Raw genomic sequence first — 24,556 nt, forward strand, 5'->3', positions numbered from 1 at the left:
AGACTGGGGCAGAGGATGAGACTGGGGCTGAGGATGAGACTGAGGCTGGAGCTGAGGATGAGTCTGAGGTTGGGGATGAGACTGGGGCTGAGGATGAGACTGAGGCTGAGGATGAGTCTGAGGTTGGGGATGATACTGGGGCTGAGGATGAGTCTGAGACTGGGGCTATGGATGAGTCTGAGACTGGAGCTGAGGATGAGTCTGAGCCTGGGCCTGAGGATGAGTCTGAGGCTGGGGATGAGACTGGGGCTGAGGATGAGAATGAGGCTGGGGATGAGACTGGTGCTGAGGATGAGTCTGAGACTGGGGCTGAGGATGAGTCTGAGACTGTGGCTGAAACTGAGACAGAGACTGGGGCTGAGGATGAGACTGGGGATGAGGATGAGACTGGGGCTGAAGATGAGACTGGGGCTGAGGATGAGTCTGAGGCTGGGGATGAGACTGGGGCTGAGGTTGGGGATGAGACTGGGGCTGAGGATGAGACTGAGACTGAGACTGAGAATAAGACTGAGACTGTGGCTGAGGATGAGATTGAGCCTGAGACTGGGGCTGAGGATGAGTCTGAGACTGGGGCTGAGGATGAGTCTGAGACTGGGGCAGAGGATGAGTCTGAGTCTGGGGCTGGGGCTGGGGATGAGGCTGAGGCTGCGGCTGAGGATGAGACTGAGAGTGAGACTGAGACTGATATTGGGGCTGAGGATGAGACTGAGACTGAGACTGGGGCTATGGATGAGTCTGAGACTGGGCTGAGGATGAGACTGAGACGGGCTGAGACTGGGGCTGAGGATGAGACTGGGGATGAGACTGGGGCTGAGGATTAGTCAGACTGGGGTTGAGGATGAGACTGAGACTGGGGGTGAGGATGAGACTGAGACGGGCTGAGACTGGGGCTGAGGATGAGTCTGAGACTGGGGCTGAGGATGAGTCTGAGACTGGGGGTGAGGATGAGACTGAGACGGGCTGAGACTGGGGCTGAGGATGAGTCTGAGACTGAGGATGAGACTGAGACGGGCTGAAACTGGGTCTGAGGATGAGTCTGAGACTAGGTCTGAGGATGAGTCTGAGGCTGGGGATGAGACTGGGGCTGAGGATGAGACTGAGACTGGGGATGAGACTGGGGCTGATGATGAGACAGAGCCGGGCACTGAGGATGAGATAGACTGTGGCTGAGGATGAGACAGAGCCTGGGACTGAGACTGGGGATGAGGATGAGACTGGGGATGAGGATCATACTGGGGATGAGGATGAGACTGGGGATGAGGATGAGACTGGGGATGAGGATGAGACTGGGGATGAGGATCATACTGGGGATGAGGATGAGACTGAGACGGGCTGAGACTGGGGCTGAGGATGAGACAGACTGAGGATGAGGATTAGGATGAGACTTAGGATGAGACTGGGGATGAGAGTGAGACTGGGGATGAGACTGAGACTGGGGATGAGACTGTGACTGAGACTGGGGATAAGACTGAGACTTGGGGTGAGACTGAGACTGAGACTGGGGATGAGACTGAGACTGGGGATGAGACTGTGACTGACACTGGGGATAAGACTGCAACTGGGGATGAGACTGAGACTGAGACTTAGACTGGGGCTGAGGATGAGAATGAGGATGAGACAAAGGATGAGACTGGGGCTGAGGATGAGAATGAGGATGAGACTGGGGATGAGACTGAGACTGGGCCTGAGACTGAGACTGGGGCTGACACTGGGGCTGAGACTGGGGCTGAGACTGGGGCTGAGACTGGGGCTGAGGATGAGACTGGGACTGAGGGTGAGACTGAGACTGAGGGTGACACTGAGACTGAGGTTGGGGCTGAGGATGATGATGAGCCTTAGGATGAGACTGGGACTGAGGATGAGACTGGGTCTGAGGATGAGACTGGGACTGGGGCTGAAGATGAGACTGAGACTGTGGCTGAGACTGAGACTGGGGCTGAGGATGAGACTGAGTCTGGCGCTGTAGATAAGACTGAGACTGGGCTGAGGCTAAGACTGAGACTGGGGATGAGGATGAGACTGAGACTGGGGATGAGGATGAGACTGAGACTGGGGATGAGGATGAGACTGATACTGGGGCTGAGGATGAGACTGAGACTGGGGCTGAGGATGAGACTGAGACTGGGGCTAAGGATGAGACTGGGGCCGAGGATGAGACTGAGACTGAGGATGAGACTGAGACTGGGGCTGAGGATGAGCCTGGTGCTGAGGATGAGACTGAGACTGAGGATGAGACTGAGACTGTGGCTGAGGATGAGACTGAGACTGGGGCTGAGGATGAGACTGAGAATGAGACTGAGACTGAGACTGGGGTTGAGGATGAGACTGGGGCTGAGGATGAGACTGGGGCTGGGGCTGACGATGAGACTGAGACAGACTGAGAATGAGACTGAGGATCAGACTGGGGCTGAGGATGAGACCGAGGCTGAGACTGGGGCGAAGGATGAGGCTGGGGCTGAGGATGAGACTGGGGCTGAGGATGAGACTGATACTGAGGGTGAGTCTGATATTGAGGATGAGACTGATACTGAGGATGAGGCTGGGGCCGAGGTTGAGACTGATACTGAGGATGAGACTGATGATGAGACTGGTGCTGAGGATGAGATTGAGACTGGGGCTGAGGATGAGACTGAGGCTGAGGATGAGACTGGGGCTGAGGATGAGACTGAGACTGAGACTGGGGCTGAGGATGATGATGAGACTGAGGATGAGACTGGGGCTGAGGATGATGATGAGACTGAGGATGAGACTGGGACTGAGGAAGAGACTAAGACTGAGGCTGAGGATGAGAATGAGACTGGGGCTGTAGATGAGACTGAGACTGGGGATGAGGATGAGACTGAGACTGGGGCTGAGGATGAGACTGAGACTGGGGCTGAGGATGAGACTGGGGCCGAGGATGAGATTGAGACTGAGGATGAGACTGAGACTGTGGCTGAGGATGAGACTGAGAATGAGACTGAGACTGAGACTGGGGTTGAGGATGAGACTGGGGCTGAGGATGAGACTGAGACTGGGGCTGAGGATGAGACTGAGAATGAGACTGAGAATGAGACTGGGGTTGAGGATGAGACTGGGGCTGAGGATGAGACTGAGAATGAGACTGAGACTGAGACTGGGGTTGAGGATGAGACTGGGGCTGAGGATGAGACTGAGACTGGGGCTGAGGATGAGACTGAGAATGAGACTGAGACTGAGACTGGGGTTGAGGATGAGACTGGGGCTGAGGATGAGACTGAGACTGGGGCTGAGGATGAGACTGAGACTGGGGCAGAGGATGAGACTGGGGCTGAGACTGGGGCTGAGAATGGGGCTGAGGATGAGGATGATGATGTGACTGAGGATGATGATGTGACTGAGGATGAGACTGGGACTGAGGATGAGACTGGGGATGAGGATGAAACTGGGGCTGAGGATGAGACTGGGGATGAGGATGAGACTGGGGCTGAGGATGAGACTGAGGCTGAGGATGAGGATGATACTGATACTGAGGATGAGACTGGGGCTGAGGATGAGACTGAGGATGAGTCTGAGACTTGGACTGAGGATGAGACTGAGACTGAGGCTGAGAATGAGGCTGGGGTTGAGGATGAGACTGAGGATGAGACTGAGACTGGGGCTAAGGATAAGACTGGGGCTGAGGATGAGGATGATGATGTGACTGAGGATGAGACTGGGACTCAGGATGAGACTGGGGCTGAGGATGATACTTCTACTGAGGAATAGACTGGGGATGAAGATGAGACAGACTGAGACTGGGGATGAGGATGAGTCTGAGACTGGGGCAGAGGATGAGACTGAGACTGGGACTGAGGATGAGACTGGGACTGAGGATGAGACTGGGACTGAGGATGAGACTGGGACCGAGTATGAGACTGAGGATGAGACTGAGGATGAGACTGGGGCTGAGGATGAAACTGGGGCTGAGGATGAGACTGGGGATGAGCCTGAGATTGGGGCTGAGGATGAGACTGAGACTGGGGCAGAGGAAGAGACTGAGACTGGTGCTGAGGATGAGACTGAGGCTGAGGATGAGACTGAGGCTGAGGATGAGGATGATACTGATACTGAGGATGAGACTGGGGCTGAGGATGAGACTGAGGCTGAGGATGAGTCTGAGACTTGGACTGAGGATGAGACTGAGACTGGGGCTGAGGATGAGACTGGGGCTGAGAATGAGGATGATACTGATACTGAGGATGAGACTGGGGCTGAGGATGAGACTGAGGCTGAGGATGAGGATGATACTGATACTGAGGATGAGACTGGGGCTGAGGATGAGACTGAGGCTGAGGATGAGTCTGAGACTTGGACTGAGGATGAGACTGAGGCTGAGGATGAGACTGGGACTGAGAATGAAATTGGGTCTGAGGATGACACTAGGGCTGAGGATGAGACTGGGGCTGAGGATGAGGCTGGGGCTGAGACTGGGGCTGAGGATGAGGCTGGGGCTGAGACTGGGGCTGAGGATGAGGATGAAGATGAGACTGGGACTGAAGATGAAACTGGGAATGAGGATTAGACTGATACTAAGGATGAGCCTGAGGCTGAGGAAGAGACTGATAATGAGGAGATGAGACTGATGCTGAGACTGGGGTTGAAGATGAGACTGGGCTGAGGATGAGACTAATACTGAGGATGAGGCTGAGGTTGGGGCTGAGGATGACACTAGGGCTGAGGATTAAACTGAGACTGGGACTGAGGATGAGACTGAGGCTGAGACTGGGTCTGAGGATGAGACCTGGGATGTGGATTAAACTGATACTGAAACTAGGGCTGAGACAAGAGGCTGATGCTGAGCCTGAGGATGAGGCTGAGGATGAGGCTGAGTCTGAGATTGAAACTTAGGATGAGACTGAGGCTGAGACTGAGACAAGAGGCTGAGGCTGAGGCTAAGGCTGAGGATGAGACTGAGGCTGAGCCTGAGGATGAGAATTGGGCTGAGGATGAGACTGAGAATGAGACTGAGACTGAGACTGGGGTTGAGGATGAGACTGGGGCTGAGGATGAGACTGGGGCTGGGGCTGAGGATGAGACTGAGACAGACTGAGAATGAGACTGAGGATCAGACTGGGGCTGAGGATGAGACCGAGGCTGAGACTGGGGCGAAGGATGAGGCTGGGGCTGAGGATGAGACTGGGGCTGAGGATGAGACTGATACTGAGGGTGAGTCTGATATTGAGGATGAGACTGATACTGAGGATGAGGCTGGGGCCGAGGTTGAGACTGATACTGAGGATGAGACTGATGATGAGACTGGGGCTGAGGATGAGACTGAGACTGGGGCTGAGGATGAGACTGAGGCTGAGGATGAGCCTGGGGCTGAGGATGAGACTGGGGCTGAGGATCAGACTGGGGCTGAGGATGAGACTGAGACTGAGACTGGGGCTGAGGATGATGATGAGACTGAGGATGAGACTGGGGCTGAGGATGATGATGAGACTGAGGATGAGACTGGGACTGAGGATGAGACTAAGACTGAGGCTGAGGATGAGACTGAGACTGGGGCTGTAGATGAGACTGAGACTGGGGATGAGGATGAGACTGAGACTGGGGCTGAGGATGAGACTGAGACTGGGGCTGAGGATGAGACTGGGGCCGAGGATGAGATTGAGACTGAGGATGAGACTGAGACTGTGGCTGAGGATGAGACTGAGAATGAGACTGAGACTGAGACTGGGGTTGAGGATGAGACTGGGGCTGAGGATGAGACTGAGACTGGGGCTGAGGATGAGACTGAGAATGAGACTGAGAATGAGACTGGGGTTGAGGATGAGACTGGGGCTGAGGATGAGACTGAGAATGAGACTGAGACTGAGACTGGGGTTGAGGATGAGACTGGGGCTGAGGATGAGACTGAGACTGGGGCTGAGGATGAGACTGAGAATGAGACTGAGACTGAGACTGGGGTTGAGGATGAGACTGGGGCTGAGGATGAGACTGAGACTGGGGCTGAGGATGAGACTGAGACTGGGGCAGAGGATGAGACTGGGGCTGAGAATGGGGCTGAGGATGAGGATGATGATGTGACTGAGGATGAGACTGGGACTGAGGATGAGATTGGGGCTGAGGATGAGATTGAGGCCGAGGATGAGACTGAGGCTGAGGATGATACTTATACTGAGGAATAAACTGGGGATGAAGATGAGACTGAGAATGAGACTGAGACTGGGGCTGAGGATGAGACTGGGGCTGAGGATGAGACTGAGACTGGGGCTGAGGATGAGATTGAGACTGAGACTGAGACTGGGGCTGAGACTGGGGCTGGGGCTGAGGATGAGGATGATGATGTGACTGAGGATGAGACTGGGGCTGAGGATGATACTAATACTGAGGAATAGACTGGGGATGAAGATGAGACTGAGAATGAGACTGGGGCTGAGGATGAGACTGGGGCTGAGGATCAGACTGGGACTGAGGATGAGACTGGGACTGAGGATGAGACTGGGACCGAGTATGAGACTGAGGATGAGACTGAAGATGAGACTGGGCTGAGGATGAGACTAATACTGAGGATGAGACTGAGGTTGGGGCTGAGGATGACACTAGGGCTGAGGATTAAACTGAGACTGGGACTGAGGATGAGACTGAGGCTGAGACTGGGTCTGAGGATGAGACCTGGGATGTGGATTAAACTGATACTGAAACTAGGGCTGAGACAAGAGGCTGATGCTGAGCCTGAGGATGAGGCTGAGGATGAGGCTGAGTCTGAGATTGAAACTTAGGATGAGACTGAGGCTGAGACTGAGACAAGAGGCTGAGGCTGAGGCTAAGACTGAGGATGAGACTGAGACTGGGGCTGAGGATGAGACTGGGGCTGAGGATGAGACTGAGACTGGGGCTGAGGATGAGATTGAGACTGAGACTGAGACTGGGGCTGAGACTGGGGCTGGGGCTGAGGATGAGGATGATGATGTGACTGAGGATGAGACTGGGGCTGAGGATGATACTTATACTGAGGAATAGACTGGGGATGAAGATGAGACTGAGAATGAGACTGGGGCTGAGGATGAGACTGGGGCTGAGGATCAGACTGGGACTGAGGATGAGACTGGGACTGAGGATGAGACTGGGACCGAGTATGAGACTGAGGATGAGACTGAGGATTAAACTGGGGCTGAGGATGAGACTGGGAATGAGCCTGAGATTGGGGCTGAGGATGAGACTGAGACTGGGGCAGAGGGTGAGACTGAGACTGGGGCAGAGGATGAGACTGAGGCTGGGGCAGAGGATGAGACTGAGTCTGGGGCTGAGGAAGAGACTGAGACTGGGGCTGAGGATGAGACTGAGTCTGAGAATGAGACTGAGGCTGAGGATGAGACTGGGGCTGAGGATGAGTCTGAGACTTGGACTGAGGATGAGACTGAGACTGAGGCTGAGAATGAGGCTGGGGTTGAGGATGAGACTGAGGATGAGACTGAGACTGGGGCTAAGGATAAGACTGGGGCTGAGGATGAGGATGATGATGTGACTGAGGATGAGACTGGGAGTCAGGATGAGACTGGGGCTGAGGATGATACTTCTACTGAGGAATAGACTGGGGATGAAGATGAGACAGACTGAGACTGGGGATGAGGATGAGTCTGAGACTGGGGCAGAGGATGAGACTGAGACTGGGACTGAGGATGAGACTGGGACTGAGGATGAGACTGGGACTGAGGATGAGACTGGGACCGAGTATGAGACTGAGGATGAGACTGAGGATGAGACTGGGGCTGAGGATGAAACTGAGACTGGGGCAGAGGAAGAGACTGAGACTGGGGCTGAGGATGAGACTGAGGCTGAGGATGAGACTGAGGCTGAGGATGAGGATGATACTGATACTGAGGATGAGACTGGGGCTGAGGATGAGACTGAGGCTGAGGATGAGTCTGAGACTTGGACTGAGGATGAGACTGAGACTGGGGCTGAGGATGAGACTGGGGCTGAGAATGAGGATGATACTGATACTGAGGATGAGACTGGGGCTGAGGATGAGACTGAGGCTGAGGATGAGGATGATACTGATACTGAGGATGAGACTGGGGCTGAGGATGAGACTGAGGCTGAGGATGAGTCTGAGACTTGGACTGAGGATGAGACTGAGACTGGGGCTGAGAATGAGACTGAGGCTGAGGATGAGACTGAGACTGGGGCTGAGGATGAGGCTGAGGCTGAGGATGAGGCTGAGGCTGAGGATGAGACTGGGACTGAGAATGAAATTGGGTCTGAGGATGACACTAGGGCTGAGGATGAGACTGGGGCTGAGGATGAGGCTGGGGCTGAGACTGGGGCTGAGGGTGAGGCTGGGGCTGAGACTGGGGCTGAGGATGAGGATGAAGATGAGACTGGGACTGAAGATGAAACTGGGAATGAGGATTAGACTGATACTAAGGATGAGCCTGAGGCTGAGGAAGAGACTGATAATGAGGAGATGAGACTGATGCTGAGACTGGGGTTGAAGATGAGACTGGGCTGAGGATGAGACTAATACTGAGGATGAGACTGAGGTTGGGGCTGAGGATGACACTAGGGCTGAGGATTAAACTGAGACTGGGACTGAGGATGAGACTGGGTCTGAGGATGAGTCCTGGGATGTGGATTAAACTGATACTGAAACTAGGGCTGAGACAAGAGGCTGATGCTGAGCCTGAGGATGAGTCTGAGGATGAGGCTGAGTCTGAGATTGAAACTTAGGATGAGACTGAGGCTGAGACTGAGACAAGAGGCTAAGGCTGAGGCTAAGGCTGAGGATGAGACTGAGGCTGAGCCTGAGGATGAGAATTGGGCTGAGGATGAGACTGAGGCTGAGACTGAGGCTGAGACTGGGGCTGAGACTGAGACAAGAGGCTGGGGCTGAGGCTAAGGGTGAAGATGAGACTGAGGATGAGAATTGGGCTGAGGATGAGCCTGAAACTGGGGCTGATGATGAGACTGAGACAAGAGGCTGAGTCTGGGGCTGAGTTGTGAAATAGTGAATTTGTCCCTGCATCACCACCACTGGTGGATTGTTTGCTGAACCTTTGTCATATGAGTACAAATATTTTCCAACCGTTTCCAATATCACATACCTGGAGGGAAGGAAGGCCTTGGGAAAACACACTGATCTGAGACAGGGCAGAGATCTGTGTCAAACCGTCTCACACTCCTCATCCTCTCTGCTTCAATCATTCACATTGATCAGAGAGAGACAGAGAGAGAGAGAGAGAGAGAGAGAGAGAGAGAGAGAGAGAGAGAGAGAGAGAGAGAGAGAGAGAGAGAGAGAGAGAGAGAGAGAGAGAAAGTGAGAGAGTAGTGATTTAGGGAGTTGGAGGACTGGTAAATGTAACTAGTTCTTAACTTACTTTCTCTTACTAACGCATTGTAGGTTTGGTTTGTTAGTGGAGTGAGGGGAGCTGTTTGGTTCCTCAAGCTGTTGGCTTGAAAGACCCACAAGTGTTAGGTGCCCTAACACTTGCCTGTTTTAAAGTCCCAGACAGAGAATTCAGAACAAAGAGGAAGAGAGAGAGAGAAAGAAAGAAAACGAGTGAGTGGGGAGAGAGAAAACAAGAGTGAGAGAGAGGGAAAGAAATGTAGAGAGAGATCAAAGATATTAACATGAATAATTGCTGTCATTTAGGTGGAGCGGAGAGCAGGGATGGGATAATGAAATTATTTAACGAACTATAAAACAGCCTTTTATTGGTTTTCATTACATGAGCCATCGTTCCTTAAACGCCATCAGACTAGCTGGCTTTCACATTACAAATAAGATGGAGGTCCGTCTAAAAGCATCTCTATGCTAAGAAGAACATCACACAAAGCAGTCTGTAAGTACACATAGACATACCAATTGACAGGGGACACAGTGTAGCCTAACATTCAGATGAGACATTTACTTAATAAAGTCATAGCAAACTAAGTTGCTCTAATGGACTTGTTAAGGAGTAAGGTAAGTTTTCTCTCCAAGCGGTTATCAACGCCTCATTCTGTCACATTTGCTGACTCTATTTTGTCACATCCTGGTGTTCAAAAAGGAAAAATATAAAATGCACTATCTGAGCAACATTTCTAAGTCATTTTAAGTGTTATTCAAAGTGCGGGTGCCTATCTCATTGAGGGATTTGGCGTTCTGTTTGATGTTGGCCCTCTCCGAGAGGAGCAGCATGTCAACTGGTTTGACACAAAAAGCACAGCTGAGTCAGACACCCTCTCAAACACATACAGTACACACACACACACACACACACACACACACACACACACACACACACACACACACACACACACACAGGACAGAAGGAAACACTATTCTTTTTAGAGGAGATTTCTGAATTTTTGTCTTTTTCTTGGAACAAAATACTGTATGTCCAGAAAGCCATACTCAAAACAATGAAAACATGGTACAGAACCTTTCCAGCTGACTTTGACAGATAGTGATATTGTGTAAAACACCTTGTCAATCAACGGAGCGAAAGACAAGGGTTCACATTTTTCAAAAATATTTTATTTGTTGATAGTGATCCAGGTACAATGAAAGAAAATAACTTGGATTTATCTTACAGGACATGGGAATGAGACTTGTAAAAGTTTAATTTCTTGCTCCACTATTTTCCTCTTCTTGGACAAGGACATGCAAGTGAATACAGAAGGTTGTACAGAATGTAGAAATGGCATTGGAGAGATGGCATCACCTTGCCCGGCACTGTACAGAAAGACTTCACCCAACAACTTGCTCTTTTTCTCTTTTTTTAATCCTCTTTTTTTTGTTGCAAAAAGGCGAACACACAGATCCAACAATACTGAGAAAAGGAACGAAAGAGACGGAAAGCCAAAGTACTTTTCAACCTTCCAAAAAAGAACACCTGTATCTATTGTCTTGTCAAGCAAATGAGGAACATATCGCTGTTTGTGTTTGGAAAAGGTTTAACTTTCTTTCGTTTTGAGATGAGACGGAGCAGAGTTGTTAACATGCAGGACCCAGTGACTCCATTGTCTCTGACAACTAATGACTCAGCTTTGCAACTTACTGTGGACCTGGAGAGTCAATCAAGTCCTTATGGCCCAGCTCAGGGATGGGCAACTCCAGTCCTCGGGGAGCCTTATTGATGCCACGTTTTTGCCCCAGCTAACTCACCTGACTCCAATAATCAACTAATCCTGATCTTCAGTTTAGAATGCAATTAGTTTAATCAGCTGTGTTTGCTAGGGATGGGGACAATGTGTGACAGCACTCTGGCCCCTGAGGACTGGAGTTGCCCGTCCCTGGCCTTTTCCGACAGCAAAGTTTACAAAAAAAACAACATTTTATATTCCACAAATCTTTATGCATATTTCACAATATACCTTTTTATTATCATTTTAATAAATACAAAACAACAACACCGTGATTTAAAAGAAAACCATGATTATTAAAAAGACACAAAAACACATTAGAAGTATCAATATTAATTTGGTATGTTCTGTTCCTGACATCTTGTCTTAAGGTGGATGGACCAGCACGTTAAACTTGGAATTAAAACCACTGGCGAAAAGAAATGAAACAGGACAGCATCGGACATAAAAGAGGGATATCTTTCAGCAATGAAACTGGAATGAAATAACTGAGTGGAGATGCATATGAACATATACACACATATATATATACACACATACATGAACACCGCCAGAATGTACAGTAAAATAACCTGAGACACTCCTTGCACCTCATTTCCAGAACACTGGCCACTAGGTTGATGATATGAAATGACAGTGACATGAACACAACAGTACAACAGCATATCTGGCAAAGCCTTCCGTTTGCTTTCCAACTCTCCTTTAATCAACATTAAGCAGTACAAAAGAAGACAAAATAAACATTTTACCGGTAAAATCCTGAATGTTGATATCGAACACATCGTTAAGCAGCCTTTTTGAGTCCATAAAAGGCATACAAAGAAACAGGCTTTAAAAAAATGATAAGAACATTGTTTGAAAAGATTCAAATTGAACATCTGAGGCTGAATAGTTCCATGCGGAAGAAGGAAAATGTGTTGTGACTGTTAGGCAGATAGAAAGTAGTGCTCTATGCTGTAGAGACAGATGCAGTGGGATCTCCTACTGCAGGTGGCTCTTCTCCATTCTGACTGTACCTGCCTTCTGCTTCACTATCTGATGCATTCTGGGAATTGGAGTCCCAATGGGGAGTCTAGTTAGTGTTCTACTGTGTGCTAATTATAACATAGTTCCATACTTCAAGGCAGGGCCTGCAGTGCTCCGAATGAAACAGATACACAACAGTTGAGGCAGAAGCAGGCCATTGTGTTGTTTTCCGTGGGATGCCATTGATGTGGAGTACATTTTACATTTACATTTGAGTCATTTAGCAGAAGTTCTTATCCAGAGCGACTTACGGAAGCAATTAGGGTTAAGTGCCTTGCTCAAGGACACATTGACAGATTTTTCACCTAGTTGGCTTGGGGATTCGATCCAGCAAACTTTCAGTTACTGGACAACACTCTTCACCGTGTACATTAAGTGCTCTAAATTAAGCAAATTAAAGTTCAAATGGATGACAAAAGAAATGTTTGACTCTCATAATAAAGGAGACGAAAGAAGGACCTATCCTAAAGCCTTTTTCCTGGCAATAGAATGGCTTTAGCATCAATATTACTGTTAGTTCTTACTACAACTGGGTTCGACCCAATACAGAGTTTAACAGTGGGATGATTAAAAGGAAGCAAGTCGTATGTCAGTTTTAGATTTAAGCAATAAGGTCAGAGTGGGTGTGGTATATGGCCAATGTACCACGCCTAAGTGCTGTTTGCGGAGTGCCTCGATACAGCCCTTAGCCGTGGTATATTGGCCATACACCACAAACCCCCGAGGTGCCTTATTGCTATTATAAACTGGTTACCAACGTAATTAGAGCAGTAAAAATACATGTTTTGTCATACCTGTGGTATACGGTCTGATATACCACGGCTTTCAGCCAATCAGCATTCAGGGCTCGAAAACACCCAGTTTACAATATAGATTACACCTATTGAAGTATGGCTTTGAGGCTCCTCATAGTGTATTCTAAGTGCTACTGTATGGCTTCAGTGACTAGATTCTAGATGTTCACTTTACTAGACGCATTATACAAATGATCTTCAGATGAAAACAAAAACTCTGGAATTCAATGAAGATAAAATCAAAGATGAGATGAAGATCAAATAAATTGTATTTAAACGCTGGTATGAAGATGAGGGCCCAGCTAGACGTCCATTGTAATGTGGATGTGTTATGTTCTGAAAACAAGACAATGTCTGGACTACCTCACAACTGCCAGCTATAACAAGTCTATAGCAGTCCATTTGTAGAACTATAAGATTACAATAGAATCAGATGAAGTTAACCCAATAATCAACTAATTAAAACCTTTTTTTAACCTTTATTTAACTAGGCAAGTCAGTTAAGAACAAATTCTTATTCACAATGACGGCCTAGGAACAGTGTGTTAACTGTTACCTTATCAGCTCAGGGATTCGATCGAGCAACCTTTCAGTTACTGGCCCAACACTCTGACCACTAACCCCCCCTCTCTCTGTCTCTACTCTGCCCCTTTTCTGCCCCCAACCTCAAAGACACCACAACAAAAACACGTCTGCTTTCTGATTAGCCCTAACTTGGGAATGGGTATCCATTTAGTTGCTGTCCATAAGCAACCTCTTACTCTTTAATATCTCTCTGTACATTAGTATATATTTTCTCATCTTTCTAGAGAAACTCCTCTTCACATGTTCGTCCGGTACTTCCTGTCAGCAGGAGCAATGCTTTTGTGCTTATCACCAAAAATCGCAGTGCAAAAAAACAATAATTAATAATAATAATGAAAATAATTAATCAATGATAGGTATTAACAAATAATGGATCGTAAAAACAATTATTTTATGGCACACCAGCCTATCAATTCACGTATAATACAAATGACTAGATATAACCAACAGTATGGAATGAAGAAGCTCAAACTGAAGTAGGCTTGCATAGCAATGCAACAACAATGTAATTTATCTATTTACAGGAAACAAGATTCCCTTTTTTCCCCAAGGACAGTTACTTTGAAAATTAGTTTTCTCATAAAGATGTTTTAATTATTTTGTTTACTTGCTCTTTTCTGACTGAAAAAAATGAAGATGGAAGGTGGGAAATAATTTTCTTGAGGACAACAACATAGTGGGATGTACAGTATGTATGTCTGTGTTTATACATCACATTTACAGTTCTGTTATGGTGGTCATCATCGTCATCTTCCTGCTCCTCTCCTCTGATAATACACAAAGAAGGACAAAGTTCATTGCACCAACGGGCGAGGCGTCATTCTGATGAGGACGACGAGGCTTACTCCAGTTCAGTTCAGATCCTACTGCAGGCAGGTCACTCTGTGAGAGAGACAGAGAGAACAGCAATGTCAGGACATAGCTAAATCTTTGTCAAAATGATATACATTTAGGGTGCGTTCAGACATTTACTCTGGCTATCTACTCTGATTTCAGAGCACTCTAGTCTGAGTGTGCCAGAGCGCAGGGAGGAGGTCAGAGACCTGGTTGTGTGGTGCCAGGACAACAACCTCTATCTCAATGTGATCAATACAAAGGAGATGATTGTGGACTACAGGAAAAGGAGGGCCGAGCACGCCCCCATTCTCATCGACGGGGCTGTAGTGGAACAGGTTGAGAGCTTCAAGTTCCTTGGTGTCCACATCACCAACAAACTATCATGGTCCAAGCACACCAAGACAGTTGTGAAGAGGGCACGCAAAGCCTATTCCCCCTCAGGAAACTAAAAAGATTTGGCATGGGTCCTCAGATCCTCAAAAGGTTCTACAGCTGCAACATCGAGAGCATCCTGACTGGTTGCATCACTGCCTGGTATGGCAACTGCTTGGCCTCCGACTGCAAGGCACCACAGAGGGTAGTGCGTATGGCCCAGTACATCACTGGGGCCAAGCTTCCTGCCATCCAGGACCTCTATATCAGGTGGTGTCAGAGGAAGGCCTAGCCACCCTAGTCATAGACTGTTCTCTCTGTTACCGCACGGCAAGCGGTACTGGAGCGCAAGGCGACGTCCAAAAGGCTTCTTAACAACAGTCACCAACGCTCTGGATAACATGAAAATAGCCTAACCAGCTCTGCTAGGGGGAGTAAAATAGGCAGAGTGGGGTGTTCTCTCATTTGTGTCTGGAAGTAGCTAGCAAGCTAGCCAACGTTAGCCAGTTAGCTTGGGTGCTTGACTGCTGTTGTGAGGTCAGAACGCTCTGATCAACCCTACTCCTCAGCCAGAGTGTCCAGTGAGCACTCTGAACACTCCGAGAGCGAAACGCTCTGAATTTACGAACGACCAGAGGGCACTTTGAGCGTACTCTGGCACTCCCGATTGAATTTACGAATGCACCCATAATCAATATAGTTACTTATGACATCACAATGCCTTCTTGCAATAAGACAGTAGACAAAATGGTGTGATACTTACATAACTCGCCTGAATACTGTCCCTGTCCGTTGGTCCCCAGGAAGTCATTGTGGTCTGTGGCAGTCCATTGGTGTGGCCCTCGAGGTCCCTCTCCCTTGCGTGGCCCCGTGGAGCCCTTGGAGGAGGCTGTCCCAGAGGAGCTGTGGCCCCCAGGGGAGGGGAACGAGGGTTTACTGTAGGGGGGCAGGCACCCCTCTTCTGGACAAACACACAGAGGGAATATTTCAGATTGTTACTACTAACCCTGACTCCAGTTGGGAGTGTTTAATTTATTTTAAATTAAATGAACCTTTATTTTACCAGGCAGGTGAACTAAGAACAAATTCTTATTTAAAATGCCGGCCTGGCAAGAGGAGAAAGGACTCCTGTGGGGCAGGGGGCGAGGAAAATGCATTCTCATTTACAGAAATGACATGGGGAGGGACAACAAAAGTATTTTACAACATGGTGGTTTGTAGATTCATTATGGGGGGCTAGGTAAGTGTTTGGCAGCCATCGGTGGATTGGCTGGGTGGTGGTTGCAGAAGGTGCTATAGTGAGACAGAGAGCCTGTTGGCAGACCTCCCTCCTAATGACATCTGCAGTGTATTGGTGCCAGCGGGCAGTGTGGGCTCACACATGGGTCCCCCAGCTAATGCCCTTATGAAGAGGGGAAAGGCAACTACAGAGTTGTTAGTGTCTGCTGTGGCACCCCTGCTGCAGGTCAGTATATTGTGGTGTTGACCTGCTGACACCCGCTGCAGGTCAGTTTATTGTAGTGTTGAACTGCTGTGGCACCCCCTGCTGCAGGTCAGTATATTGTAATGTTGACCTGCTGTGACACCCCCTGCTGCAGGTCAGTGTATTGTAGTGTTGACCTGCTGTGACACCCCCTGATACAGGTCAGTATATTGTAGCTCTGACCTGCTGTGGCACCCCCTGCTGCAGTTCAGTATATTTTATTGATGACCTGCTGTGGTACCCCCTGATGCAGTTCAGTATATTTTATTGATGACCTGCTGTGGTACCCCCTGCAGCAGATCAGTATATTTTAGCACTGACATGCTTTGGCACCTTCTGAACTCTCATGTGTATCAGTCAACTTGGAGAGCCTTCTGAACTCTGATGTGTACCAGTCAACTTGGAGAGCCTTCTGAACTCTGATGTGTACCAGTCAACTTGGAGAGCCTTCTGAACTCTGATGTGTACCAGTCAACTTGGAGAGCCTTCTGAACTCTGATGTGTACCAGTCAACTTGGAGAGCCTTCTGAACTCTGATGTGTACCAGTCAACTTGGAGAGCCTTCTGAACTCTGATGTGTATCAGTCAACTTGGAGAGCCTTCTGAACTCTGATGTGTACCAGTCAACTTGGAGAGCCTTCTGAACTCTGATGTGTATCAGTCAACTTGGAGAGCCTTCTGAACTCTGATGTGTACCAGTCAACTTGGAGAGCCTTCTGAACTCTGATGTGTATCAGTCAACTTGGAGAGCCTTCTGAACTCTGATGTGTACCAGTCAACTTGGAGAGCCTTCTGAACTCTGCTGTGTATCAGTCAACTTGGAGAGCACTTCTTATTGTCTTCTGAAGAAGAATCTGATGAATGTGATACCTCTTTGTGTCTCCGGATCTGCCTGTCGGTCTGTCTGTCGTTCTGTCTGCCTCTCTTTCTGCCTCTCTGTCTGCCACTCTGTCTGCCACTCTGTCTGCCACTCTGTCTGCCTCTCTGTCTGTTGCTCTGTCTGTTGCTCTGTCTGTTGCTCTGTCTGTTGCTCTGTCTGTTGCTCTGTCTGTTGCTCTGTCTGTTGCTCTGTCTGTCCTGGCACAGACAGGACAGGAACACAGCATGGTGAGGTCTAATGACTCCACACACAGACAGATGGGTGGAGTGGTGGAGTGGCTGCTGTTTGTCTGAGAGGAGAAAGCTGGGGTGATTAGACTGCATCTGTCTGGCTAGGGCCTTCTGCCTGGACTGGGCTGGAGCCGGACACCATTGGCGACGCCTACAGGCTGTGTGTGTGTGTGTGTGTGTGTGTGTGTGTGTGTGTGTGTGTGAGTGTGTAGGGGGGAGCATTCTGGAAGACAAGTGAAAGTGGCAGACAGTGCAATCTGTTCATGGGAGCTCAGTCTCCTCTCAGCAGGAGATTGAACACCAGGGTTTAGTAAAGGCTCTGGTCTGCCAAGGCACCGTGGCCATCAGGACCCTGCTGTCACACAGTTAAGGGCTCTGGATCTCTCTCTGTACAGCAATGGCTGCTGACCTAACCACATATCTACTGGCTCCATACTGTGGAGTGGAATATGAGTTATATCCTACTGTTCTAAAGTAATGTTCGCTCACATCCAACACACTGCCACAAGTGCAGGATACAAGAAATTGGCATCTGCAAATTAGAACGAACACCTGCGCACTGATTGGAATGTTTGGATCGGGTCTGAGTCTTTCAGACAGAGTGCTGGTATTTTGACTTGCTTCTACCCTCCAGTCCAGTACCTGTTTTGTGTCCCTTGCGTGGGTCGTCTCCTCGGTCCATGGATGCTAGTCTGTCCTGGGCCTGGCGGTGGCGCTCCAGAGAGGTGCGTGTCTGTCTGTCCATGCAGCTCTTCATTTCCTCCAGCCCAGACAGGGGCATGGCACCACACATGGGCTGGCGCTCCAGGGACGAGGCCTTCTTCTCGGCTGGGGGGCACATGCCGCCTACACTACGGGCTCCCTGGATAGGCCCTGGTCCCTGGATGGGCGGTGGGTCAGGGGGAGGAGGTAGGTCTGAGAGGGAGGGGTGATGTGGTTAACTACATGGTTACAGTCTGGTGATATATCAGTAATCAGTCAATCAGTATTAATCAGTAATTGTATTATAGTCCAAGTCCTTATAGATCAGGGCTCTCTAATCCTGTTACTGGAGAGCTATCCTCCTGTAGGCTCCAACCCTGTTACTGGAGAGCTATCCTCATGTAGGCTCCAACCCTGTCACTGGAGAGCTATCCTCCTGTAGGCTCCAACCCTGTTACTGGCGAGCTATCCTTCTGTAGGCTCCAACCCTGTCACTGGAGAGCTATCCTTCTGTAGGCTCCAACCCTGTCACTGGAGAGCTATCCTCCTGTAGGCTCCAACCCTGTCACTGGAGAGCTATCCTCCTGTAGGCTCCAACCCTGTCACTGGAGAGCTATCCTCCTGTAGGCTCCAACCCTGTCACTGGAGAGCTATCCTCCTGTAGGCTCCAACCCTGTCACTGGAGAGCTATCCTCCTGTAGGCTCCAACCCTGTCACTAGAGAGCTATCCTCCTGTAGGCTCCAACCCTGTCACTGGAGAGCTATCCTCCTGTAGGCTCCAACCCTGTCACTGGAGAGCTATCCTTCTGTAGGCTCCAACCCTGTTACTGGAGAGCAATCCTCCTGTAGGCTCCAACCCTGTTACTGGAGAGCAATCCTCCTGTAGGCTCCAACCCTGTCACTGGAGAGCTATCCTCCTGTAGGCTCCAACCCTGTCACTGGAGAGCTATCCTCCTGTAGGCTCCAACCCTGTTACTGGCGAGCTATCCTCCTGTAGGCTCCAACCCTGTCACTGGAGAGCTATCCTCCTGTAGGCTACAACCATGTCACTGGAGAGCTATCCTCCTGTAGGCTCCAACCCTGTTACTGGCGAGCTATCCTTCTGTAGGCTCCAACCCCAGTTGTAACTATCCTGATTCAGCTTTTTAACCAGCTAATTATTCGAATCAGGTGCGCTAGATTGGGGTTGGAGTGAAAACCTACAGGACAGTATCTCTCCAGGAACAGGGTTGGAGTGAAAACCTACAGGAAGGTATCTCTCCAGGAACAGGGTTGGAGAGAAAACCTACAGGACGGTATCTTTCCAGGAACAGGGTTGGAGAGAAAACCTACAGGAAGGTATCTCTCCAGGAACAGGGTTGGAGTGAAAACCTACAGGACGGTATCTTTCCAGGAACAGGGTTGGAGAGAAAACCTACAGGAAGGTATCTCTCCAGGAACAGGGTTGGAGTGAAAACCTACAGGAAGGTATCTCTCCAGGAACAGGGTTGGAGTGAAAACCTACAGGAAGGTATCTCTCCAGGAACAGGGTTGGAGAGCCCTGGTATAGATGATGAGTAATTTGTGTCAGAGGTAAGTCTCCGCTGAGACAAAGTTCTGGGAAGATTCTGGTTAAAGCACCAAGCCTTCCAGGATCCCTCTCCTACCGTTTGCACTGGCGTCTCTCCTGTGGGGCGCGGTGCCCTGTCCCCGGGGCTTGCGGGTGGGCCGGGTAGCCCTCTGGTGGCCCAGGCTGTGTGTGCCCACCGTGCTGCCATCCGTAGAGAAGGGACTGCTGGGCCGGGGTCGGTGGGACAGCCCTTTACCTGGAGGAAGAGGGAGAGAAGTGGAGAGAGAGGCCACTGGGTTAGTGAAGATACCGAAGGGAACATGGAGAGAGGCGGGTTAAAGAGCATGCCTGGGAAGAGAATGTTGATTTCCAAGCAGGAAGCTCGCAGGATTCCAAGGAAGGTTCAGTTAGTTCATCAGTCACCAGAAATCCTCAAAATCACACCATAATTTTGACAATGAGAAAGTACAGGCAGTGCTGGAAACCTGCAAAGAAATCTCCAGTGAGTTCACCCAGATAATTTTCCTCTATCCCAATTTGGTAGGAGTCAGAGTGCAAAGCTGGAGGAAAGTTAGAGTTGAATCAAAGTTTGTATCCTTTGTTCAGCCACATATTGTAGAGCCATGCAGATTCTCCACCAAACAGCAGTATAGAGGAGAAAACACCAGCCAGCAGATGGCAGGAAGTAGATCAATCACTGCATCTCCTTCTGAGTCATACAGAGGTTCCAGAGAGAACAGGCTGGAGGGGCTCCACTCCTCATATACCAACCTCTCTTGGCCAGGCTGGTGCCCTCCAGGTGGTAGCCTGCCTTGTCAGCGGCTGCCACCAGGGCCTGGGCGAAGCTACAGTGGGTGTAGAGGGACCCGTCAGAGGAGCTGCCCACACTGGACCTGTGGCTGGAGTAGTGACGGTCATCTTCCTCTGAGGCTGACCCCCAGCCGTTAACCATGGACCCTGAGGGACACCGCCAGCTAGAGCATCAGAGCACTGTGCAGTGTGTGTGTGTGTGTGTGTGTGTGTGTGTGTGTGTGTGTGTGTGTGTGTGTTCACAAATCAAGTAACACTCTTTGATATCCAACTGCATCATTTTTATAGCCTCCAGACACAAAAAGCCTCGAATGATCTGCCATATTGAACATCTGCGCTGTGGCTGTAGGTTTAAGTGGAGTCATGTGTTGTGTAATCTTAGAAATAGGGTTAATATCAGGTTGTTAGGGCTTCATGTCAGGTTTCTCTGTGCTGCAGGGCCTCAGTGTTGTGTAATCTTAGAAATAGGGTTAAAATCAGGTTGTTAGGGCTTCATGTCAGGTTTCTCTGTGCTGCAGTGTTGTGTAATCTTAGAAATAGGGTTAATATCAGGTTGTTAGGGCTTCATGTCAGGTTTCTCTGTGCTGCAGTGTTGTGTAATCTTAGAAATAGGGTTAATATCAGGTTGTTAGGGCTTCATGTCAGGTTTCTCTGTGCTGCAGGGCCTCAGTGTTGTGGCAGGTCAGTAGTGGTTTTCTACACTCATTAAACACACGCGCTCACACACACGCTCACACACACGCTCACACACACGCTCACACACACGCTCACACACACGCTCACACACGCTCACACACACGCTCACACACACAGAGGCCACTTGAGTTTGGCCTTCTTTTCATAAAGAAAAACAACACACCTGTCCAGAGCTGAGTTCCAGTATTACCTGAGGTGACACACCTGTCCAGAGCTGAGCTCCAGTATTACCTGAGGTGACACACCTGTCCAGAGCTGAGCTCCAGTATTACCTGAGGTGACACACCTGTCCAGAGCTGAGCTCCAGTATTACCTGAGGTGACACACCTGTCCAGAGCTGAGCCCCAGTATTACCTGAGGTGACACACCTGTCCAGAGCTGAGCCCCAGTATTACCTGAGGTGACACACCTGTCCAGAGCTGAGCACCAGTATTACCTGAGGTGACACACCTGTCCAGAGCTGAGCTCCAGTATTACCTGAGGTGATACACCTGTCCAGAGCTGAGCCCCAGTATTACCTGAGGTGACACACCTGTCCAGAGCTGAGCTCCAGTATTACCTGAGGTGACACACCTGTCCAGAGCTGAGCTCCAGTATTACCTGAGGTGACACACCTGTCCAGAGCTGAGCTCCAGTATTACCTGAGGGTGACACACCTGTCCAGAGCTGAGCTCCAGTATTACCTGAGGTGACACACCTGTCCAGAGCTGAGCTCCAGTATTACCTGAGGTGACACACCTGTCCAGAGCTGAGCTCCAGTATTACCTGAGGTGACACACCTGTCCAGAGCTGAGCTCCAGTATTACCTGAGGTGACACACCTGTCCAGAGCTGAGCACCAGTATTACCTGAGGTGACACACCTGTCCAGAGCTGAGCTCCAGTATTACCTGAGGTGACACACCTGTCCAGAGCTGAGCTCCAGTATTACCTGAGGTGACACACCTGTCCAGAGCTGAGCTCCAGTATTACCTGAGGTGACACACCTGTCCAGAGCTGAGCTCCAGTATTACCTGAGGTGACACACCTGTCCAGAGCTGAGCCCCAGTATTACCTGAGGTGACACACCTGTCCAGAGCTGAGCTCCAGTATTACCTGAGGTGACACACCTGTCCAGAGCTGAGCTCCAGTATTACCTGAGGTGACACACCTGTCCAGAGCTGAGCTCCAGTATTACCTGAGGTGACACACCTGTCCAGAGCTGAGCTCCAGTATTACCTGAGGTGACACAGATGAAGCAGCTCTCTAAACACTGTGTTGAGTCAAACACCTAATGGTATAGCCGGTATAAACACCTGTCTCTCTTATCAGGCCTTGTTAATACACTCCACGATCTGTGGAAAGTCCTGCAGCATTGACTTGTGATATAGTAGGAATACCAAATCAATGAAGCTCAATTCTATCATTAAACCAAGGCAGCAGAAATATGTAGCCTGTTGTATCACTGTCAGGAAGATTTAAAGACAAAAAGGACGAAAATACCCGGCTAAAACATAGAACACAAAACATAGAATTCCCTCCCACCTATCACACCCTGGCCTAGCTAAATAGAGAAAACACAGCTCTCCTAGGTCAGGGCGTGACAGTATCCCCCCCCCCCCCCCAAAGGTGCGGACTCCCGGCCGCAAACCTGAACCTATTGGGGAGGGTCCGGGTGGGCATCTATATTTGGTGGCGGCTCTGGTTCGGGGCGTAGCCCCCATACCGCCAGCTGATCCCCCCCGCTTCTGTGTCACCGGAGGAACCAGACCGTGGATCAGCGCCGGAGGCTCTGAACTGCCGACCGCCTCTGAAGACTCGGGGCTGCAGACCGTTGCTGAAGACTCGGGGCTGCAGACCGTCGCTGAAGACTCGGAGCTGCAGACCGTCGCTGAAGACTCTGGACTGGAGAGCGTCGCTGGAGGCTCCGGACTGGAGCGCGTCGCTGGAGGCTCCGGACTGAGGAGCGTCGCTGGAGGCTCCGGGCTGAGGAGCGTCGCTGGAGGCTCCGGACTGGGGAGCGTCGCTGGAGGCTCCGGGCTGAGGAGTGTCACTGGAGGCTCCGGACTGGGGACCTTCGCTGCAGGCTGCGTGCCATGGATCATCACTACAGGTTCCGCGCCATGGATCATCACTACAGGTTCCGCGCCATGGATCATCACTACAGGTTCCGCGCCATGGATCATCACTGGAGGCTTTGTGCCATGGATCATCACTGGAGGCTCCGGGCCATGGATTATCACTGGAGGCTCCGTGCCATGGATCATCCCTACAGGCTCCGGGCCATGGATCATCACTGGAGGCTTTGTGCCATGGATCATCCCTGAAGGCCTCCTACGGGGAGCTAGAACCGGTTTCACCAGACTGGGGAGACGCATAGGAGACTGGGTGCGCAGAGCAGGCACAGGGCACACTGGGCCGTGGAGGCTTACTGGAGGTCTGGCGCTTAGGGCTGGCACAACCCGTCCTGGCTCGATGTTGACTTTAGCCCGGCAAGGGCGGAACGCTGGTACAGGACAAACTGGGCTGTGCTGATGAATGAGGGGTACCATGCGTAGAGCAGGCGCAGGATAACCTGGGCCGTAAAGACGCACTGGAGGCCAGATAGGCTGAGCCGGCGCACTTCTTCCTGGCTGCCGGCCAACTCTAGCACGGCAACGGTGAGGAGCTTGTACCGAGCGCACCGGGCTGTGAGTACGCACTGGCAACACAGTGCGTATCACCGCATAACACGGTGCTTGCTCGGTCCCTCGCTCCCCACGGTAAGCACAGGGAGTTGGCTCAGGTCTTTAACCCGCCTTTGCCAATCTACCTGTGTGCCCCCCCAAAAATGTTTTTTTGCCGCTGCCTCTCGGCCTCCTGTTACTTGCCTAGCCGTTCCTCCCAGTATCGTCGTTCCGCCTTCGCTGCCTCTATCTCCCATTGCGGACGGCGATACACCCCAGGCCTTGTCCAGGGTCCTTCCCAATCTAGGATCTCCTCCCAGGTCCACTCTTCTGAGCCATACTGCTTGGTCCCGCTCCTTCTCCTGGAGAGTGCACGCTGCTTGGTCCTCTTGTTGTGGGTAGTTCTGTCACAGGTGTCAAAATGAGTAGACCAATGTGCAGAGTGGAATGTGTTCATCTCGTAGTTCAATGAAAGAAATTAACACTTTACAAATTAAACAACAAATGACAGCAGACAGTTCCGTCAGGTACTTACAACTAAACGGAAAACAACTACCCACAAAAAAACTAAGGAAAAACAGGCTGCCTTAAGTATGGCTTCCAATCAGAGACAACGATAGACACCTGCCTCTGATTGGAAACCATACCCGGCCAAAACAGAACACAAAACATAGAATGCCCACCCACCTATCACACCCTGGCCTAGCTAAATAGAGAAAACACAGCTCTCCTAGGTCAGAGCGTGACAAATATCTAGATTTTGCAGAAATACTGGAAGCTTATGGAAACCCTTGTGTATTGTGAGTGTTTTTCCTATCTGTGTTACTGTTAGTATGTCTAGATCCTTTAAGATACTCCTAAATAAATCCTTTCCAG

The 24,556-nt window shown here is 50.1% G+C and overlaps 2 protein-coding genes across 6 annotated transcripts in view; both read right to left on the minus strand.

Moving 5' to 3' along the window:
- Nucleotides 1-2,396: 2,396 nt before the first annotated feature.
- Nucleotides 2,397-12,117, minus strand: LOC115163887 (platelet binding protein GspB-like). The gene is given in 9 exon segments (XM_029716095.1): nt 2,397-2,749; nt 3,206-3,532; nt 3,843-4,487; nt 4,784-4,831; nt 5,182-5,592; nt 6,752-6,775; nt 7,407-7,589; nt 7,795-8,093; nt 12,059-12,117. Coding segments are annotated over 9 exon segments (2,349 nt in total).
- Nucleotides 12,118-13,669: 1,552 nt separating this feature from the next.
- The window catches only part of robo2 (roundabout, axon guidance receptor, homolog 2 (Drosophila)), a 555,672-nt gene continuing 544,785 nt past the window's right edge, over nt 13,670-24,556 (minus strand). For 4 of the 5 annotated variants that reach the window (XM_029715771.1, XM_029715772.1, XM_029715774.1 and 1 more), the window contains 4 exons: nt 19,629-19,787; nt 17,923-18,195; nt 15,451-15,648; nt 13,670-14,360 (listed from right to left, as the gene is read on the minus strand). In XM_029715771.1, the coding sequence (XP_029571631.1) occupies nt 14,359-14,360; nt 15,451-15,648; nt 17,923-18,195; nt 19,629-19,787 (632 nt within the window). In that variant the 3' untranslated portion in view covers nt 13,670-14,358. Of the gene's footprint in view, nt 14,361-15,450; nt 15,649-17,922; nt 18,196-19,628; nt 19,788-20,302; nt 20,489-24,556 lie in introns of all 5 variants that reach the window. The other variant, XM_029715770.1, reaches the window with a different exon arrangement.

This window comes from Salmo trutta, chromosome 26 (genome assembly GCF_901001165.1).
Source record: "Salmo trutta chromosome 26, fSalTru1.1, whole genome shotgun sequence".
Taxonomy (NCBI): Eukaryota; Metazoa; Chordata; class Actinopteri; order Salmoniformes; family Salmonidae; genus Salmo; species Salmo trutta.